At 34.8% G+C, this 21,627-nt stretch overlaps 1 protein-coding gene across 3 annotated transcripts in view; it reads right to left on the bottom strand.

The window, feature by feature from the left end:
* The window catches only part of ASXL2 (ASXL transcriptional regulator 2), a 114,668-nt gene that overhangs the window by 35,999 nt on the left and 57,042 nt on the right, over positions 1-21,627 (bottom strand). For all 3 annotated transcript variants that reach the window (XM_015242131.3, XM_072938079.1, XM_072938080.1), the window contains exons 3-4: positions 15,840-15,948; positions 12,205-12,355 (exon numbers count right to left, since the gene is read on the bottom strand). In XM_015242131.3, coding sequence (XP_015097617.2) covers positions 12,205-12,355; positions 15,840-15,948 — 260 coding nt within the window. The remainder of the gene's footprint in view (positions 1-12,204; positions 12,356-15,839; positions 15,949-21,627) is intronic.

Here is a 21,627-nt window from a genome sequence, read left to right as displayed (position 1 = left end):
TCATTATCTAAAATCAGATGGAAATGCAAATTACTAGATCCCAGCCCATACCTACTGAACCAGAAACTTTGAAGTTGAGGTTCAGGAATCTGCATAATAAGCTCTCCAGGTGATTCTGATGCATGTTCAAGTCTACACTGTTCTTAAGCACTAATCTTAAGCTATGTTATTTTGTATTGTTGACAGTGTTATCCGTGAACTGATTCTTAGAGGTGGGTTTGCTAAGTCAAAGGATAAAAACATATGCTTCCAGAAACAGCAGTTAGAAAAGTTTTAATACTTTCAGGTTTTAAAAGGAATTCATGCATGCTTTCCTCTAGGACTTAATTTCATGTTCTACATATTATATCTCTTAATTTGTTTAGAAATTATCCTGGAACACGGTGTGAAAGACAAATGAATTTTCATCTTTTTGGCTATTCAGTTGTTTTAGGTCCTTTGCACAGATCTTACAAAGGTCATGCTCAGAGTTTTTGTTGCTACTGATGTAGCTATTATGAATATGTTCTCTTTTTTCACTGACTTTTATCTATATATGTGATGGCTAGTTGCTATGCATTAATTTTACTAACATCCTACCACTTTACTCAATTCCCTTCTTTAATCAGTTTTTATCTCCGTTGACTCTTTTGAGTTTGTCAGATACATAATCGTATCATCTATACAGAGGTAGTTTTCCCTTTTTCTTGTTGCTTATTGTTCCACCTCCTTTCCCTTGCTTACTTGTATTAAGTAAACACCTTTAACATCATGTTTTATAAGAATTGAGATAGCAGGCACCCTGTTCTTTGTTCTAGCTATGGAGTAAGCTGCTAGTGTTTTTCAACTAAGTTATCATGTTAAAGTTATCTATCAATTCTGGGTTTGAGTACTCAATTTACTCAAAGACCTTATCAGCAAGTATAGAGATGAAATACGATTTTACACATTAGCTCTATTAATACGGTGAATAATAATGGATTTCCCAGTAGTGAGTCATATAATCCAAAAACCCCATTTGCTTATGACATATAATTTTTAATGTACAGTTGAATTCTATACACTAAATCTTTTATTTAAGATTTTGCTTCAATATTCACAAGACAGCTCTGTACTCTGGAAAGTTTTGAAAATTCGTTTCCAAAAAGATTCTGTTTCTGGACAATATTTTCCCTGCTCTGTAATAGTTTTTAAAACATTAAGAGTGTTTCATCATTAAACATTTGGCTGAAGTCTCCTGAAAACCCATTTAGGTGTGTATGGTGCTCTTTTGAAGACGAGCTCTTCCATAGCTCTGCTTGTTTGGAAGTTTATTGTTTAGACTTTCTATCTCCATCAGGTTCAATATTTGTACATTCTATTTTCCTAGAAAATTATCCCATTTCATTTAAGTTTTTAAAGAATTGTGGAAAAGTCTTGTAGTCTAAGTGTTTTGTTTTGGTATTTATTTCAACCCGAATTTGTGACTCTTAAAAAAAAAAGTTAGGTTAGTGAAGTTTGTCTATTTTATTTTAAAACCAACTGTTTCTACTATTTTTCTCTTTTCTCATTCAGTAATTTCCATTTTATTTTTATTAATTCTTTCTTCAGCTTTCTATTGGTTTGTTAGTCTTTTTTTCCTAGCTTATTTAGTTCTATGCTTATTTTATTTTTATTGATTCAACGCTATAAATTGTTTCCTGATAACTGCTTTGGCTATAACTCAAATTCTGATACAAAATATTTTTAATATACTCTTGCCAGAGTTTTCCTCTAAGTCAGTGAATTGTATTGATTACTTTCACTTATTCTAACTCACATTCCCATATGTGTATGTGAACTGAGGACTTAACGATCTGTATATTTTACCACATTTATGTTAAGATCTAATTATAAGTAAAATATCACCACACAAAGAAATTTTCTGGTCCAGCTGGTTTCCACCAGTGAATTCTTCTAAATCTTTTAAGGAAACAAACCAACAATCTTATATAAATACTTTCAGAGAACCAAACACCAGGAAAAACTTACCAATCTGTTTCATGATACCAAATTTTGATAAGGACATTATTTGGGGGGGGGAGTGAGGGGACACTGCCTATTCTTTCTCATCAACAAAACAAAGAAGTCAAACACAAAATATTAGCAAACTGAATCTAGTGACATATAGGATTAATAATGATCATAATTGGGAGAGGGTATAGCTCAGTGGTAGAGTACACTGCTTAGCATGCATAAGGTCCTGGGGTTCAATCCCCAGTACCTCCAGTTAAACAAATAAATAAATAAACCTAGTCCCCCCCAAAAAAACAAACAAAAAAATAAAAAATAAAGTGTTTAAAGAAAAAAAAACCCCAAACCCCAAAAGAAACAAAACTCATATATCATAATTGGTTTATCTTAGAAATATGAGATGGTTTTACCATTTAATATATAAAACCAACATAGTTCACCACATTAACAGAATAAAAGAAAAAATATAATATACTGAAATAATAGATGAGGAAAAGCAACTGATAAAATTCAACATTTGTTCATTATAAAACTTCTTAGCAGACTACAAACAGAAAGGAAGTAACTTCATCTAATAAAGAATGTCTACAATAACCTACCACTGGTCAGCACCATTCTTAAAATGGCATAATATTCAAAACTTTACCTTATAACTATAGAGAATGAAAAGGATGACTGATGCTACCAGTTCTATGTCACTCTTGTATATGTAGATAGTCCTAATAATAAACCTATTTGTAAACCATTAGACTAAAAAAAAATAATAATTTAGCAATGTTGCTGGATACAGTATCAATGTTGGCAGAGGCAATCCACTATGCGCATCAGTGTTTCTAAAAGTACTTGCTGGGTATGCCAGGAATGCAAGTCCTTGAATGCTCTTCACCTGGGTTGTATTAACCGTGAGGAACCATGAGAGAAGGCAGCAACTCCTCCCAGACAAATCAGCCTTGCTTCCATTTACTAATTAAAAGCACTGAAAAATGACATAACAGTTGGCCAACAGGCATGTGAAAAGATGCTTAACATCATTAGTTATCAGAGAAATGCAAATCAAAACCATAATAAGATATTACCTCACACCTGTCAGAACAGTTATCATCAAAAGACAACAAATAACAAGTACTGCCAAGGATGTAAAGAAAAGGGAACCCTCAAATGTACTGCTGGTGGGAATGTAAACTGGTGCAGTCACTATGGAAAAACAGTATGAAGATTCCTCAAAAAAATTAAAAGCAGAACTAGCATCTAATCCAGCAATTCCACTCCTGGGTACTTACTCAAAGAAAACAAAAACACTAATTAGAAAAGATACATGCCCCCCTATGTTCATGTTCATTGCATTATTTACAATAGTCAAGATATGGAAGCAGCCTAAGTGCACATAAACAGATAATGGATAAAGAAGATGTGGTATGTATATGTGTACATGTGTACACACACACACACACACACACACACACACAAGAATATTACTCAGCCATAAAAAAAGAATGAAGTCTTGTCATTTGTGGCAACAATGATGGATGCAGAGAGTATTAATGCTAAATGTAATAAGTCAAAAGAAAATTACTGTATGATTTCACTCATGTGTGAAATCTAAAAAACAAAGCAAATGAACAAATATAACTAAACAGAAACAGAATCATAGATATAGAGAACAAACAGGTGGTTGCCAGAAGGGAAGGTAGTGAAGGGAAAAGAGAAATAGGTGAGGCAGATTAAGAGGTATACACTTTGCAACAAAATAAGTCACAGGGGTGTGTAACGTACAGTGCGGGGAATATAGTCAATAATGATGTAATATCTTTGTATGGTGACAGAGGACAACAGACTTACCATGGTGATCATTTTGAAATGTATAGAAATACTGAACCACTATGTTGTGTACCAGGCTAATATAGTGTTATAGGTCAATTATACTTCAAAAACAAACTCATTAAAAAGAAAAGATCAGGTTTGTGCTTACCAGAGGTGGAGAGGCTGGGGTAAGGGGAATCAGATGAAGGCAGTGAACAGATACAGACTTCTATTTATAATATAAATAAGTACTAGGGATACAAATATACAATGTGATAAATACAATTAACACTGCTGTTTTATGTTATAAAGTCTGTTAAGAGAGTACATCCTAAGAGTTCTCATCACAAAGAAAAAATTTTCTAGTCCTTTAATTTTTATATCTATGAGACGATGGATGTTGACTAAACTTAATGTGGTAATCATTTCATGATGTATTAAAGTCAAATCAATATACCATATATCTTAAACTTATATACTGCTGTATATCAATGATATCTCAATAAAACAGAAAGGGAGGGAGGGAGGCATTAACTGAATCCCTCAATCTCAGTGTTCCTTGGCTAAGATACAGACTCACTGCATGAGTTCCATGTACCTGGGTCCATTATCTCATCAACCCTGGGAGGATAAAGAGGAACCAACACAACAAATATGCTAATGTTCATACTGCTTGCTATGCTGTGAGTGATAGTCCTTCTTCTCTGATTCAGGAGTCTTGTATCTTCTGTCAACATGCATGAACCAGTGTAAGACTAACTTGTTAGCTTACAAACTGGATAGAATTCTAGCCCCTTTACAAACACTAACAATCGATTCATAAAAACTAACTATATGTATTTTTACATATCAGCAATAAACAATTATGAAATGAAAAAATGTAAAATCCATTTGTAATAGAATAAAAAATGTCAAGGAATAAATCTAATTTAAAAAAGTATAAGACCCATATAAAGAAAATTATAACATTAATGAAAGAAATTAAGAAAACTGCAGAAAACACAGTAGCACCACTTTCACAGATTGAAAGGTTTAATGATGTAAACACCCAACAGAACTCAGACTGACATACAGATTTAATGCAATCTCAACCAAAATTCTGGCAGGTTAATGAGAGAGAGTGCATGTGAAAACTGACCAGCTGATTCTAAAATTTACATGGAAATGAGACGAGCCAAAAGAGACAAAAAAAAAATCTTGAAAAACAAAATAGAAAAACTATTAGATATCAAACCTAATTATAAAGCTACAGTAATTAAAACAGGGTGGTCCTGGCTCACGGGCAGAAAAAAAATGACAATGGAACATAACAGAGTCCAGAAACTGGCCCATAAATGTATGTGTGGTCAACTGACTTATGATATAGGGGACACTGAAGTGCAGGACAGAACAGTCTTCTCAAAAATGCTGCTGGATCATTTGGATAGCCACATAGGCGGGAAAAAAACCCATGATCCTTTTCTCACATAATCCAAAAATATCCCAGGTGGTTTGGAAATCTAAATGTAAAACATGTAAGAGTAAATGTTTCATTGAAACGCATATACAGGCAGGCATACACACATAGAAGAAACTTTTGTTTACTGGGAGTTTTTATCATGAATGGGTGTTGGATTTTATCAATGCATTTACTACATCTGTTGATATGATCATGCGACATTATTTTTAGCCTGTTGATGTGATGGTTTACATTAATTGATCTTTTAAGGTTAAACCATTCCTGCATATCTGAGATAAATCCCATTTGGTAGTGATGCATAAATCTTTTTGTCCATCATTGAATTTGACTTGCTAATACTATGTTGAGAATTTCTGCACCTATGTTCATGAGAGACATTGCTCTGTCGTTTTCTTTTCCTGTAATGTCTTTGTCTGGTTTTGGTATTAGGGGCTTGCTGGATTCATGAATGAGCTGGGAAGTATTCCCTCTGCCTCTATCCTCTGAAAGAGATTACAGAGAATTTGTATAGTTTCTTCTTCAAATGTTTAAAAGAATTCATCAGTGAATCAATCTGGGCTTGGTGCTTTCTGCTTTGGAAATAATTGTTGATTCAATTTCATTAATTGATACAGGCCTACTCAGACTGTCTATTCTTACGTGATTTTTGACAGATTTTGTCAAGAAATTGATCCATTTCATCTAGATTATCAAACCTGTGGGCACAAAACTGTTCAAAATATTCCTTTATCACCCTTTTAAGACCCATGGGATCTGTAGTGATGGCCTCTCGTTTCTGAAATTTGTAATTTCTGTCTCCTTTTTCTCTTAGCCTGGGGAGAGGCTTAGTAATTTTATTATCTTTTCAAAGGACCAGCTTTTGGTTTCATTGATTTTCTCTACTGATACCTTATTTTCAATTTCATTGATTTCTACTCTAATTCTTGTTTCTTTTCTTCTGCTTTCGCTGGGTTTAATTTGCTCTTCTTTTTCTAATTTCCTAAGGTGGAAGCTCAGATTACTTCTTTCTTCTTTTCTAATAGATGCATTCAATGCTGTAAATTTCCCTCTAAGCACTGCTTTCACTGCATACCACAGATTTTATTAAGTTGTATTTTCATTTAGTTCAAAATATGTTAAAATTTCTCAAGATTTCTTCTTTGACATGAGTTATTTAGAAGCATGTGCTTAACCTCCACATATTTGGGATCTTCCAGTTATCTTTCTGCTACCGATTCCTAGTTTAATTTCATTGGGATCTAAGAGCAGACATTATAGATTTATATTTCTTTAAATTTGTGAAGGAGTGTTTTACGGCCCAGAAGAAACTACTTTCATGTCAGTGGGAAATGGATTTTCTTAAGGATGTATTAAATTATACTAAAGTTAGGAAACTGTGTTCATCAAAAGTTATGTTGCAGAGAGTGAAAAGACAGGCCACACAGAATAAGAAGTTATTTGCATGGCTTATATTCAAAAAGCCACTAGAAGACGACAATCCATAGAAAAATGGCAAAGACTGGAAAATGCTTTGCATAAAAGATGATCTAAATGACTAACAATGAAAATGAGTACAAAAGGGAGACTAAGCATTTAGAGACTTTCATAAAAAGTTGACACTGCTGGGCCATTTTTATTGTATTTTACATAAGTATAGGTCTACCATGTGTTGGGAGGTTTCCTTCCTGATGAATAGTTTCCGAGTAAACGGCTAGTAGGGAGGTGGGGATGGGGCAGGGGGTGTGTGGGAAGGCATGGGAACAGGGCCACACAGTTACAAAATGAGCAACCAAGATTTCCTAGGGTTATATCTTAAAAAGGATAAAGATATTAAAAATAAGACATTATTTGAGAAATGAACATTAAAGGTGCATTTTAGCTGTATCAAGTCCCTGTATATAATCTTTTCTTACAAAGTGGCCCTTAGAGAAAAATAATCTGTCACATTTCTGTATTACCAGTTTTACTTCTTAATTCAAATAAAACTGTCATCCTGCACCAAGGAAATACACTGCCCACAACAAATGACTTTCAACAGTAGAATGGAAATGAATTCTTTTAACCTACGCATCGGTGATTAGAAATAAATTGAACTAACGTGAATACTAGTGAGCAGAAAAACAAATAAAGAAGCTAGTATGTTAACCAAGATACTAAATGGACAATAGGATGAAACAAACAGAACAGGGTCTATAAACAAAAATCTTGTTCCTCTTGATATGTCACTGTGAACATTTGGTCCAATCAGCAGTGTTGCCATTTTCTAATCCACACTACATATCTAACTGCACACCAATCACCTATAAATAATGGAAGCTACCACTAATCATGAACAGTCTGATCCCAACTTCTCCCCCTTCTCTCGTTCCACAAATCCCCTCTTCGAGCCAAACTTAACCTCCTATAGCTTCTTGAGAATACTATACATACACTTCCACCTTCTTGCCTTTATATATATTTTCTTTCCATGATATAGCCTCTCTTCCCTAGAGATTATACTCTCAAGGGAAGAACAGTATATTAAAATTTCTAGAGTTCATACAACACTTAGTAATCCAGGTAAAGTTAACTACTCCCTTCTCTAATGCTGCCACAGATGATAAATATAAAAACATACTACTTATTAAGTTATCTGCTAATTATCTGCTTATTGTTCTATACCTCAAGAAATGGGTGGGGGCCACACCTTATTCAAATTTCCCACATACCTGGCAAATAGGATGTACTGGAGAAAGAGTAAGGGTAACATGTAGTTTAAAGAGAGATGTTTATTTGGTTTTGCAAATAAACTAATGGCCTTAACAAAAATGCTCAAGATTATATCCTAAACTACTTGTCCTCCAATGCAGACTGCTCAACAGATTAAAAGCACTCATTTAAGAACACATTTAGTACCTGATTAGAAAAAGAAAAAACTTGCTTTCATATAAATATATAGATGTAGCTAAACAGTAACAAGTTCTGATCAAAAGATCAGCACTCATTATTCGATTTAAATAAACAAAAATGGGAGATGAGGTATAGCTCAGTGGTAGAGTGTGTGCCTAGGATGCACGAGGTCTTGGTGTTCAACCCCTAGTACCTCCATTAAAAGAAGAGAGACCAAAAAACCAAAAATGCCACACTCAAAAACCAAACAGCAACCTACCAGAGAAATCTTTTTAAACTCAAAATTAAGTGTTTTCAGAAAAATATTTGAAACAAGTTTTGGAACTTGAGGCTCACTCATTAGAGCCAATTCTACATAGTTCACTGGGGTAATTTCAGGCTGTTGGATATTTATGTATCATCCACTGAGAAGGTACTACTTTTATAGCACTGAGAATTTTCCATATCAACAAATGCTTATTATTTTAAACAAGGTCAAAGGGTATGGACGATCCACATTAGATGCATTTAAATTTAAAGCTTCAGTAAATAATCTCTTAGTGTTTTATTTTCTCCTGAAGACAATTAATGGGCCCCTCTGAAGTGACTCAGAAATAATGAAGCAGTAACATCAAAAAATTCAAACTGAGCTTTATCTAGTTGAAGGACTAATAATTGAAAGACAGGTTTACAACTTAAGTTCCATGAAGTGTTTTAATTGTCCAAAAAATGGCAATCCTTCTACTAAGGGAGTTTTTATTTTCACAATCATCTTTCTTTAGAGGAATTTCATTTCCAGAAGTAACAGACCGTTTTTTAGTTCTAAGTCCTTTCTTTCCACACCAAGTGCAGTCCACTCCTAACTGGGCAGGCCATGGCTCCTAATTATATTCAAACAGCCCCCTAATCAAAGATGAAGAGTCCATACCTGAACCCTTCCCCTGCTCCTGGGTACCCTACCTATCCAGATCCTAATAGTATAGCTGTCTTTAATATCTAACAAAGCTAAAACCTCCAACTAAGACACCAACCACCCCAGAGAGAAGAGAAACTCTCTCCCAAAGGTTTCTCCGCACATCAGTTAACACTGCCAAAGGCATTTTTCTCTCCAGGATACTTTTTAAAGGAGACATTTCTACACATAATCACCCCTATTCAGTAACTTAAAACATATATATAAATGATGTTAGAAGGCAGACAGGTCTATGGTATTTTAAGTAACTTCAAGCATACTATGTATCAAATATCTGAATAAGCAGTAAAGTTAACACTAGATCATGTTCCTGGAAAGAACTGATAATTTCTTACAGGTGAAAAAGTGTAATTTCACATAATTAATTTTTAAGACATTTTTAAAGCAGACCAAAATTTAACAAAACCTTATCAGAAGATAAAAATAATACTTCTGAGTTGCTTCATGTTGTAGTGTTTATATTTTAGGGAAAAGGCAGAGCTTCACTTGGCTACAATCCTACAAAAAAAAGGCAACAGAAAAAGTTTTAAACATTTTTTCTGGTGTTGTTCCATCTTACCTTGGCTTGGAATTCCATAAAGCTCTTCTCTGAACATTGTTTCCTGTCTGAAAATTAGGAACCAAAACTACAGAATTCTGAGTTCTTCTACCTTACACAGAAATCAATAAGCTAGTTTTAATATTGGACTGGATTTCAAAGTTCTGTTCTTTGTTCCTATCTGGCCGAAAGGTAGACCTACATCAAGAGTTTCTATCGATTTTCAACTAGAAGTATCGGTTGTGCTGTCAGAGCTCTTTATTTTTGTACATAAAAGGAAGTGGGTTTTGATACTATCTCAGTGTTCTTCCTGTCTTACAAAGCATTTGAAATAAAGTGATGTCAGACTGAGAGAAAAAGCCCTAAATAAGAACAAGGAATAGGCACACTTAGTTCGTTTTCCTTTATTAATAACTGCAACTGATTTAGAACTGCTCTGCAGTATGCTGCTCCTTTCACTGCTAACTGCATGTTTTCCACTTTGATTTGCACTGGATTACAAAAGCATTCATAAATATTTACTACAAACCTAGAATGTTACGTTTCTATGCTTATGCCATATGTACGACCCATGAATGAGAGAAGCACAACCTATGAGAACTAAATCATTCTTCATTATTGCTAGCTCAGCATTTATCCGTTTCTTAATATTAGAGTTGCAAGAGTAAATGTGACTTCCATGCATCATGCGCACCTCTCATCTCCACTTCCAAACTCCACGTGTGGCCCGCCTATTCTCAGTTTAATAGGTTACAATTAGAAAAGATCTTTACTGAACATCTCAACGTAAACTGAGGATAAGTATTTAATATTGTGACAATTTCTAGAAGAGGAAGGAATCAGAGGTAGCTCAAAAATAATTTATCTGGATCATAATTTTGAAAATTCTATTACCTTGCTATTAGTATCTTCTACTATTGTGCTGGGTGTGGGGCAAGGTTATCTATCCACTAAGCTACTGACAAGGGAGTTCGGTTATTTCTTAGATCCTTCTGCATCACAATACATTTACCTACAATTCTAAGAAACAGCCTTTCACAACCATGTTACAGCCACTACTCAGAAAACAGCTACTGTGTAGCCTATGTGGCAAATGAAAAGCAAAGATCTCTAAGACCATGATTCTGTTCCTAGTTTACTAGTCTGACCTCCTTTAATACTGATTTCCGTTTCCAGCCACATCCAGAAAGTATGAATCTGTTTCCCTTGTCTGATGCTTGGTTCCTAATCTTAGATCAACAACTTCCAAACTTAGGAAGAAAAATGTCAACTGGGGAGGAGCAGAGGAGAGACACAGCCCTTAACACTTTTGGCTCCATTCCTCAAAAAAAAAAGGGTCTTCAGTGGACTCTGAGAAATTTATGGTCCTGGACACACCTCTTTCCACTACTGACAGGGATTACTTTAAATATATATTAAAAATATTGGTCACAGTTCCCAACTCTGTCTTGCCTTATTCCATTTGTTCTTAGCATATGAGGTCTGGATTGCTCTCCAAGTGGTTGTGATCTTAAACCTAAAATCTTCTGGTTAAAAAATTTACCCAAATTGCATGTGTAGTAGCTGTATCAGAGAACATAGATAATGCTACCAATTATCTAAATTCTCTCCAGGAGTAGCACACTCAGTAACACAGACATGGTAATGAATCAGATGATTCTTCTGATATAGTTCAAAATCAATAGTTCTACAGAGACTTAAAATTAATAAGTCAAGTATTCCAACAAACATAATTCTAGCTTCTAGATCCAAAGATAGTTCACCTGTAACTCAAACCTAAGAGGACACCGAAACAAGGGAAACTCTAGGATGTCTACTCTGCTCTGGAATCTCACTACACTGGTCCTTATAACGCAACAGCATGAGCTGGCTTAAAATCTGCTTTGCTACGTACAGCTAAAATTATCAACATTGGGGTAAAAACGATTTGCTCTCTTCAAAAAGACTCTTGACAAGTAGCTACAAATAATCAGCAAGAATAGGTAACAAAATGTATCCTTAGGTGGAAAATTCATCCCCGGGAAACTGCAGTAACAAAGATGTTATTCCCTAAAGAAAGTTTTTGGGTAAGCTATGAAGCAGACACCAAGCAGGCGATGAGAGCAAAGACCAACAGACTAAATTTAGTCTTTGCTAGTAGAAATGAAAAGCATTCTTTTCCTAGTAAGGAGAGTTGTTAGAGCAATTAAGTGCTCAAATTTTAGAAGAGAGGATTAAAGAGGTAAATAAATTAAGAGCATCCTTTAAAAGGCTATGGGTGGCCAAGGACTGAAAAATCAACCAAAGTAAAACCTAGGGTCATGCTGTCCAATGTGATGGCCACTAGCTACATGTGGCTATTTAAATTTAAGCTAAAATAAAATTAAAAATTCAGTTCCTGAGTCGCACTAGCTATGTTTCAAGTGCTTAGTAGACACATGTAGCTATTGGCTACTGTGTTGAGCTGGTCAGCACAGATACGAAACATTTCCATCCCTGCAGGAAACTCTACTGAACAGTACTGATCTAACTGGTAAGGGAAAGAGACTGACCCGGGGTCTGGAAAAAGAAGAATGACTAATAGGGGCATTTATCCTCCAGCATTCAGTACTTTATTGAGGGATCAGGTGGATTTACCTTTCCTTTTCCACCTGCTCTTTTTTCCCTCCTTGTTGCTGCCACCATCACTGCTGCTGCTGCTGTTCTCAGAACTCTGGGAATCTGACTGACCATCACTGCTTTCTTCTGAACCTTCTGATAGCTCTTTCACCCCATCCGGCACATCTTTCTGAAAATGTAGGCATCCAATTAGGATTAATCATTATCATTTCAGCAAATAGGAATTAAATTTCTGATATGCATTGCTGTGACTTATTTGTGCTGATTAATTTTTAGTATTATAAGATTTAGTAGCAATATTTTCTGAATTCCTGTCATCTTTCTTCTTTGGGTCAAATTAGCTGATGTTTCCATCTATACCCAAAGATAAAAATCATACATGACAATCTTATGCAGGTACAATATAGAGGATTAAATTAGACAAAAACTTGGTATAATTAAGTCCAAGTAAATGATGAAATGTTCAGGATAAAAAAACTATATGATAACAATCTTTAAAAAATGTATGTACATCCACCATCCATGTACTATATATATTTGTGTGTATGTAAGAACCATTACGTACTGCAAATTCAGTTAAGTACCTGGATAGCAAGAGACAGTGCATTATTTCAATCTAATTGGTTCCTGGAAATTGGTTAGTAAGTAGTATGAGTCAATACAAAAGGAATCAATAAAAAAAGAAAAGAAAAGAAAAGAAATCACATGAATCTTTGGTTTCTCCATTGGATAGTGAGAATGCTCATCAGAAAGGATACCTGTATCAGCACAGTATGTAACAGATGTAATAGGGTAGTTACAAGATCAAGAACTAGGAAATTAAAAGACTTTTGGGTTTGGATTCTGGATCTACCTTCTCCTAATTATGCAGCCTTGGTCAAAGTCTTAAACTCTCATGCCTCAGTTTCCCTATCTATAAGATGGGGTAATAGTACCTACCTTAAGAGATCATTCTGAAATTAAATGAGTTAGTAAATGTAAAATGCTTAGAATAGTGCCTGGCATATGATAAGAGCTCAACAAATATTAGCTACTATTATTTATGTAGTATACAAAATATACACATATAAACACATTAGTGAATGTTATTTCTAAGTTATAAAACTATGGATGATACTTTTTTCCTCTCAATGTATTTTTTTGTTTTCCCATATAATTTAATTTTTATAATCAGAGAAAAAACAATTCTGACATATTACCTCCTACCTATAATTTGCACTCAGGACATTATAGCCAAGATAGTACCCACTGGTCTAATAAGGAACTGTTTTTATTCCACTTATGTTTATACTTCAGTGCCATTTCACTCAGAACCATTTCTTATGTTACACACTTTCTTAAAATATATATCCCTTATTTTCCTATTCTTTCCTTCAAAATCCAGGAAACTTTATTATAGAGTTACTTGCCAACCAGACCTCTTGACATGTAAATTCAACAAGTATTTTAAATACAAATAGAACTATCTTCTTAAACTTGTGACCCCTCCAGGATCTACTCACACCCCAAATATTAGAATCACTGCACTCTTCTTTTACTCACTCCAAACAGTTTACATTTTCTCTAATGGTCCTTGCCTCCATCTCTTTCATCACTCTCATAGTTAAGGCCAATTATCGCTTCCGAACAATCACAACTATCTTTTTGACAAGTTTTCCTGCTCTACCCTTAAGTCTATCCTACTTGAATTATCGTCCTAAACATGGATTTGATCTTGTTATTCTCCTGAAAAACCTATGCCATTTCCTCAGAACATACCCTCCCATCCTCCTCTCTCTCTCTGCTCAGTCAGGTTTTCAAAAGCCTCCAGTTTGTTCTTCACCTAACACTTACCCATCCTGACTCATTACCACACTACCTCACACACAGATTATGGTCTGACCACCCCAATTCACTCTACTTTCAAATCTCTTCTGAATCCATTTATCTGTGCCTCTGCTTAAGCTAGTCCCTTGTGCTGGAAGGCCCTTCCTCCCATTACTTATCTACCAAAGTTCAACTCAAGTTCAGTTTAAAAAAACAAAAATAAAAACAAACAAAAACTTCTAGATCCCTTTATTCAAGATTAATCTTTATTTCCCTGCATTATCACAGCACTTTACAACACAGTATGTTTTGTCAGTATGCAATTGCAATTATTTTAGTAATGTGAGCTTCAAGAGATCAGAGACCATAGTTTTACCCTTCTCTATAGCCTCTACAGTGTCCAGTACAGAGTAGGCATTTAATAAACATTATTAATAATATGGAAGGTCTAGAAGAGCTAAAACCTAAAAGAAACACAGAAAGCTCCATATGGGACTAGATTCCTATAACCTCATGAAGCTCAGCAAAGTGTTTTAAAAGAAAGTATTATAGGTAAGTCTGATCTTTTTAATGTTAGTGGGCTACACACAACCACTGAGCATAGCAAGGACTACAGCTTAAAGCTACATAGTTAAGAGGGGACAGAGTCCCACATACATATGGACATAGTCATTGCAAGCCAAACATTAATTTTCCTTCTGCTGACAGATTTCCTTTGGGAAACAACCCTCTCCTCAATTCATCTGGCTTGAGAGGGCTTAACCACACCTTCACATCAAGGGTGATCATGAACCAAAGAGTAAGTGGTCAATCAGAAGATTCAATATATTGGCAACGGCGACCATTCAGATATAGGCACATGGGCCAAGCCAAACCAATTAAGCCACATCAGAACTAACTAAAGGGTTCCTGCTTCAGTTCCTGAGACTTTCTCTCCACACTTACAGCTTGCAGAATGGGGGCTGGGACTGAAGTTAGGTATGATGAGGAGAGAGCCTACCTCAGAATGAAGCCCAAAGGAAGCAGAGAGACCCATCCCTGATGGCAATCATTTGAGATCCTGAATTCAGGCTAACCTTTCCTAGAATTTTTAGTTATATGAACTAATAAATTACCTGTTTTACTCAAGATCATTTGTTTTTCCTTCTTGTAACAGAAAGGACACTGATAAGTCAAGGTCCCTTTTCACTGCAGAAATCAGAAATTAGCAAGCCTCTTATGGTAAAAGAACATGGGAATTCAGTCAGATCTGGGTTCATGTTCTGGTTTTGATACTATCTGGCCAACAATGGACAAGAAAACCCAATCCTCTAAACTTCAGCTTTCTCCATTTTAATAAAGCAATAATAACCACAACTCTGAATTGTAATGGAAAATTAAATGAGAAAGTAATATAAAGCATCAAGGCTGGTGGAAAATGATCTGGAAAAAAAATGTACACATGAATCATTTTGCTATATAATTGAAACTAACAATATCATAAATCAATCATGCTTCAATAAAAAAATTAAAAATTTTTAAAAAAAGGATCAAGGTTGTATGCTCCACAGTAACACTCATTATTATTTAAATGGTGTGAGGCCCTTTAAAAAGTCACTGGAAGTCATCTTCATTTCATCCTTTCAAAATAATACTACAGCAAAGAATGAAAAATGAAGTTATTTCTCTGACCTACCTACAGATGGTTACACATTTAAAAAAAAATTGGATACGGTGTTGAAAACTTTACCTCTTCCTAAAAGTGAGCTCTTCAAGAACAGAATTCTGTCTCTATAATGCAATTATTATTTATATGCAGTCACTTCCTGTTTTTACTTTTTAAATGACTCCCTAACAAAAATATTTACCTTCAAAGTATATACTCCCATTCTACCTGGAACCTTATAGAAGATGCCTTCTTCACCTCGGGAGTTTGTGTGCAGCATTGCATTCAGGCATGCAAGAGGGGAAGTCCCACTGCCATAGGAAAAAAAGAAAAAAGGAACAAAAGGAAAGAAAAAAACATGATTAGTTTCTGTCTCTGAATATCCTATGTAACACAATTAAGATAAAATTAACTGGTCAACACTCATTTGACATAGACACGTTATAAACTATAAAAAGTCCATCAATCTAAGGAGACTGTCACGAAGAAAACAGATATAAAATTCATTCCCAAAAATCGAAAGAAAAAATAAATTCTTTAATTTTCTTAATCCTGATTCAGCACTTAACATTTAAGTCAAGAAAAATTTACCTCACAGAAGTATTACAAATTTATTTTGTAAAGACTTTAATTTCACTTACAATTGTCTTTGTTAATATACCTCAATAAAATCAGATCTTTTTTCAAAAAAAAATCTTTTTCATTTAGCACATGCTTTAAATGTCCATAAGTAAAACACAGAGGAAAATGAAAACACACACAGAAATAAATAGTAGTAATCTCCTTGCATACAGCTGCACCAGACTGAATCTGAGTCATGAAAGAATACATTTCCATGGTCTCTTGTATTTATTTTTTTTAACTGAGATAGAATTGACATATAACATTATATTAATGTCAGGTATACAACGTACTGATTCCATACTTGTATATATTACTATGGTCTCTTGTATTTACCTATCAGATCACTTTTTAAAGGTATAAAATAGGCTTTGGAATAGTCATCTTCTATGTAGAAACTTGGTTAAAATGTTTACTAAATCTAATATATATTTATCATATTTTCTAGAGTTTTAGGTATATTATAAATTATCTGTAAAAAATATCTTTACTTGTATTATTTCCTTTCCAATTGTAATCAATTTCATTTGCCTATAGTAATCTAAATGGAGATGTGTGGCATCCTTAAATTCAAAAAAAAAAAAAAACTCACAATACCCGAGGGCAGCTTATTTGCACATTTCCAGCTCTTCTCCCTCTAACTTCTCTGCTGGTACTACTCAAAAACTCAAAGAAGCCTACAGCAAGAGGCTGTTAGATATCTTGGGTACCTAAAGATAAGAGTTCTCTGTAGGGGAGAGCAGGGCCATGTGTCCACTGTCTTTTGGTATTGTGAAAAGTGCTGAGGGTCAAAAACTGAAAAGATGGAGGACAACAAAGAAAATAAAAACCTTTTGCTAAAAAACAAAATGCTGAGTTTCTCCAGGATTTTTTTTCAGATATGTTTATTTAATTTAGATATTTCCAAGTTAAAAATATACATAAGGCAATTCTAGTCAGAATTCCAAAGTTTGCATCAAATAAATACATAAAAATTGCCCAAGAAATACCTAGGAAATAAATAATGAGAGATTTGCCTACGACGTACACTAAGCCACTACTACTGAAGCAATATGTTTCTGGGGCAGAATAAATAGGCAAATGTGCACTCTTATAGCCTGCTGGTGAAACAAAATAGAAAATACAGACACAGAGAATCATAAATCTAAAAGGTACTAGTTCTGTGTAGTAGGAGGAAGACTGGGTCATGACATTGCCACCTGTGGTTTGATGACCTGGCATCTGTTCCCTCTTCTGGAGATGGTACCTAAAATTTCTTGTGAAACATTATCCCTCTCTCATTCTCATGAAATTGAGACAGACTTAACTCCATGGTCATCAAAAGTGTAAATCCAAGCTGTTAAACTAGCATTTCCTGATTGGAAAAGCCAATTACCATTTCCATGTGCACTCCTCTCCCAACCTGCACAGTGACAGATTCAGGAAGATACATGGCTCATTCAGTGCCAGCAATCTAAGGAGCTGTTTACTTGGGCATCTGGGAAAGAAACATGCTCTCCAGGGAAGCTTCAGAAAGAGAGCCTTTCTCTTCCCCTGAGCAGCATGAGGAAATAAACTTTCAGTCATAGGACCATGAGGGAAATATCTGGAATTGTGGTCGAACAACACATAGGACAGAGAAAGGAAGGGTGAAGTAACAATTATAGGGGGAAAAAATCAACACCCAAAAAAGCAGAGCTGAGAAAAGAGGAAAACAGCAATATATTTTTTAGCAATATTACTTCTGCCACTGTATCAAGCCTTGCCTAAAGCCAGTCGTACCTGTGGAATTTTGTTGAGGTTTTAAGTCACAAGCAACTGAAGGAGTTCTAAATAAAATAGTTTATTTAATAAGTAGTGCTGGCATATCATGTTGTACACTGGGAACAATAATTCTCACAGTATATATAAAAACATATTCCAAATGGATTAAAGGCCAAAATGTAAAAAGTAGAAGATATTAAAGGCAAACAGTATAATCTATAGGATAAGAAATCTTTCTACATAAGAGAAAAACCCCAAAACCACAAAAGAAAACCCTAATGACTAGACAAAAATTTCTGTACAAGAAAAAGAAAATATCATCAACAAAACTATACGAAGTATACAAAGCTGGAATAAGTAAATGTGAAACAAATGGCAGACAAAAAATGAATAGTCCTAACAGAACTTCTTTGAGGAAAACGCAAACAAGCAATTAGGAAAAACAGATAAAGAATATGAACATGCAATGTAAATGGCCAACAGAATACATGAAAAGAAGCCCAAACTTAACAGTGGTCAAAGAAAAACAAACGAAATTGAGATACCATTGGTCAGACCGGGAGAAATCAAATGGATTCAAGTCTTCGTTAGCAGTGCCGTACTAACGTCAACTTCCTGGTTTTGATCTTGTACTACAGTTATATAAAAGATGTTACCATTGGAGAAGCTGGGTGAGATACACATGTGACTATTTTTATAGTTTCCTGTGAGTTTAAAATTACTTTAAAATTAAAAAAAAATAAATTGATAAAATCCATTGCTAGTAAGGTTATGGGCAAACGAGTACTCTCACAGACTGCTGGTAGGACTGAAAACTGCTACCCTCTCCCTACCCATTTCTCAATTCTGTTCTAGGAAAGTAACATGGAAATATCCACTAAAATTTAAAATATGAGCCACCGATCCAACAATCCTACTTCAATCTATCCTACAAAAATAAGGCCATAAGGACTCCAGTATTGTTAAAAGTATCAAAGCACTGAAAATGATCTCAAAGTCAGTAAGAGAATGTTAGTATGTTAGTAAGGTAACCAACAGGATATGAATCAATAGCAGCTACATTAACAACAAAAGGAGTGCTGAATTCCAGGAAGCATTCTGGTTAGCCCTCACAACAATCCTTTGAGGCAAGCAAAACTATGACACCATTTTTACAAATGAACAAACGAATGTATTGAGGTGTTAAGTAAACTGTTCAAGATCACGTAGTTATTAGTAAATAGTAAAGCCAAGATTCCAGTTAGAAGAAAGAAAACAAACAGAACAGGAAAGAGACTGCTTAAAAAGAATGTATAACCAACTGAAAAGGAAACATGCTATAGTCTAGAGTTCAATAACCTATCTGGTAAAGGTTTGCCCCAATTTTTGGTATTCAATTTTAATATTAAGTACACGCTCTATTTAGTACTGCTTATTAAGTACCCAATAAATGAGAGTCTGTGGATCCAAAGAGGAACGCTTTCTTAGTTCAGCGCCTAATAGGAGACAGACAAGGGAACAAACTGCCACAGCACACTGTAATCAATCCTATCAATATAGACACAGATCTACAATCCCTGACAAAAACACGTAAGGCCAAATGTTTCAGACACAAAAATCTGTTTGGATCTTAGAAAGGCAACATGATATGCCAGAGAGATTAGAGACAGCAATCCCATAACCAAACACAGTGAAATACATGAATAATCACACGAAGTGGGATATACAAAGACTACATATAGTTTCACGTCTGTCCAAGAGAAGTGCTGCTGACAAATGAAGTTTAGTAACAAAAGCATGAAAAAAGTTTTCCAAGCACTTCGGATTTTGGAATTATGAATATAAATTAGGTGAGAGAGAACGATTTAGCACCTAGATTAAAAAACAAACAAAAACAAACAAAAAAAAACCCAAACCAAAAACAAACAAAATATCCAATGCAACCAAACCAAACCAAAAAAACTCCTTAAAATAAAACTCATAAAATGAAAGTAAATGGTGCACACATCTGGTGAAAAGATGTGGTAACAGAGACACAGACACCATCATCTTTTCCTTGCAAATCTGGTGTACTCTTCCTTTGAAGGAAACAAAGTTTTGAAAAACCCACTGTACTGTTTAAAACAAAAATTTAGATTTGATTTCAGGAAAATATAAGAAGTCAGAGAATCCTGGCAGAGTTTATTTTCATGAATAATGAAGCAATGGCAGAGAAAACAGGCTACACTGCTCACGATGGCAGGAACATACTTTCAAGAGAAGTAACTTCAGAATTATATAATTTTAAAAAATAACTGAATAACTTGAAGGAACAGGCATCACATGCATGAGTGATAAAATCCCGATACTGAGGAAATCAATACTGATGTGACGTCAAGTAACAAAACGATCACGTAACTATCTTGAGGCAATGTAGCATCTAATTTTTCTTGACTATGCTCAAGACACTGTGGGGAGGGGACAGTTCTCTTAAGGAGAGGAACAAGTGTAGTGCTATAATTTTACACTGAATCTATCTCATGAAGGAAATACACTAAGATGCTTCATGCCCAAGGCCCAAGAACAGAAGTAACTTCAGTTATACTGCCAGTAAAAGTAGTTCCTTAGAAGTAGCCAATAGGGCTGAAAGATCAGAAGTCTATAATAGCATTGCTCAGACGAAACATGATATAGTAACTCATGAAAGAAGATATCACTGTGTGGCAAAGAGAAAAAAAAGAGCAGATTCGCGTATTCATACCAATCTGAATTCAAATTTCAGTGTGGCCATGGGTAAGTCACTCTATAAACACTCTTAATTTTCTCATCTGTAAAACAGAGGAAGGGGGAAGGGTATAGCTCAGTGACAGTGTATGCCTAGAATGAACAAGATCCTGGTTCAATCCCCAGTACCTCCATTAAAATGTAAATAAATAAGTAAATATACCTAAGTACCCCCCCCCAAAAAAAAACCACAGAGGAAATACCATCTACTTTGTAATTTGACTGTGCAGATTACAGATAATGTATATAAAGCATATGTCACAGAGAAGAGATTCAGTAATCGTGGTAGTTAGTTTAACAACTTGTTCCCCTAATCCAGTTTCATGTATTGCAGTGTTCCCGACCTATCTCAAGTGACAGTAATCTCACTCACCCCAACAATTCTCCACTATGAAGCCAGACTGACCTTTTAAAAACAAATACAGTCATGCTACCTTAAAATTCATCCACAATATCGTAATGTTCTTAGAATAAAGTCTAGAACTATCAATATGATTTGACTCCCACACTCTCTCTGCTCTGATTTACTCTAGTCTTCTTTCCATTTATAACTTAGAATTCGTCTGACTTCTTTGTACTGGCCTTTGTACTGGCTAATGATTCTGCCTAGAGTGTTACAAGAGATGAGCGAAAGATGAAGAAGCTGGGAAGATCTAGTAGTTTTAGAATGAGTATGTTAAGATCGTATCAACAAAACTTTTAACCATTTAAATTATATGGCAATGATTTTAGGAGGAAAACTAGCTTTTCACATATAAAGGCAATCATGACATTTTGATGATAATTTGAAAAGTCTGTTACATCAGAGTGTATTTTCAAATGGAACTGAAAGGGCTTTGCAGATCTTTGATAGAGTATCTTACATGTTAAAATTTACCTTTAAT

This window comes from Vicugna pacos, chromosome 15 (genome assembly GCF_048564905.1).
Source record: "Vicugna pacos chromosome 15, VicPac4, whole genome shotgun sequence".
Lineage (NCBI taxonomy): Eukaryota > Metazoa > Chordata > Mammalia > Artiodactyla > Camelidae > Vicugna > Vicugna pacos.
Note: the sequence above shows the minus strand (reverse complement) of the source record. Positions and strands in the feature narration are given on the sequence as shown.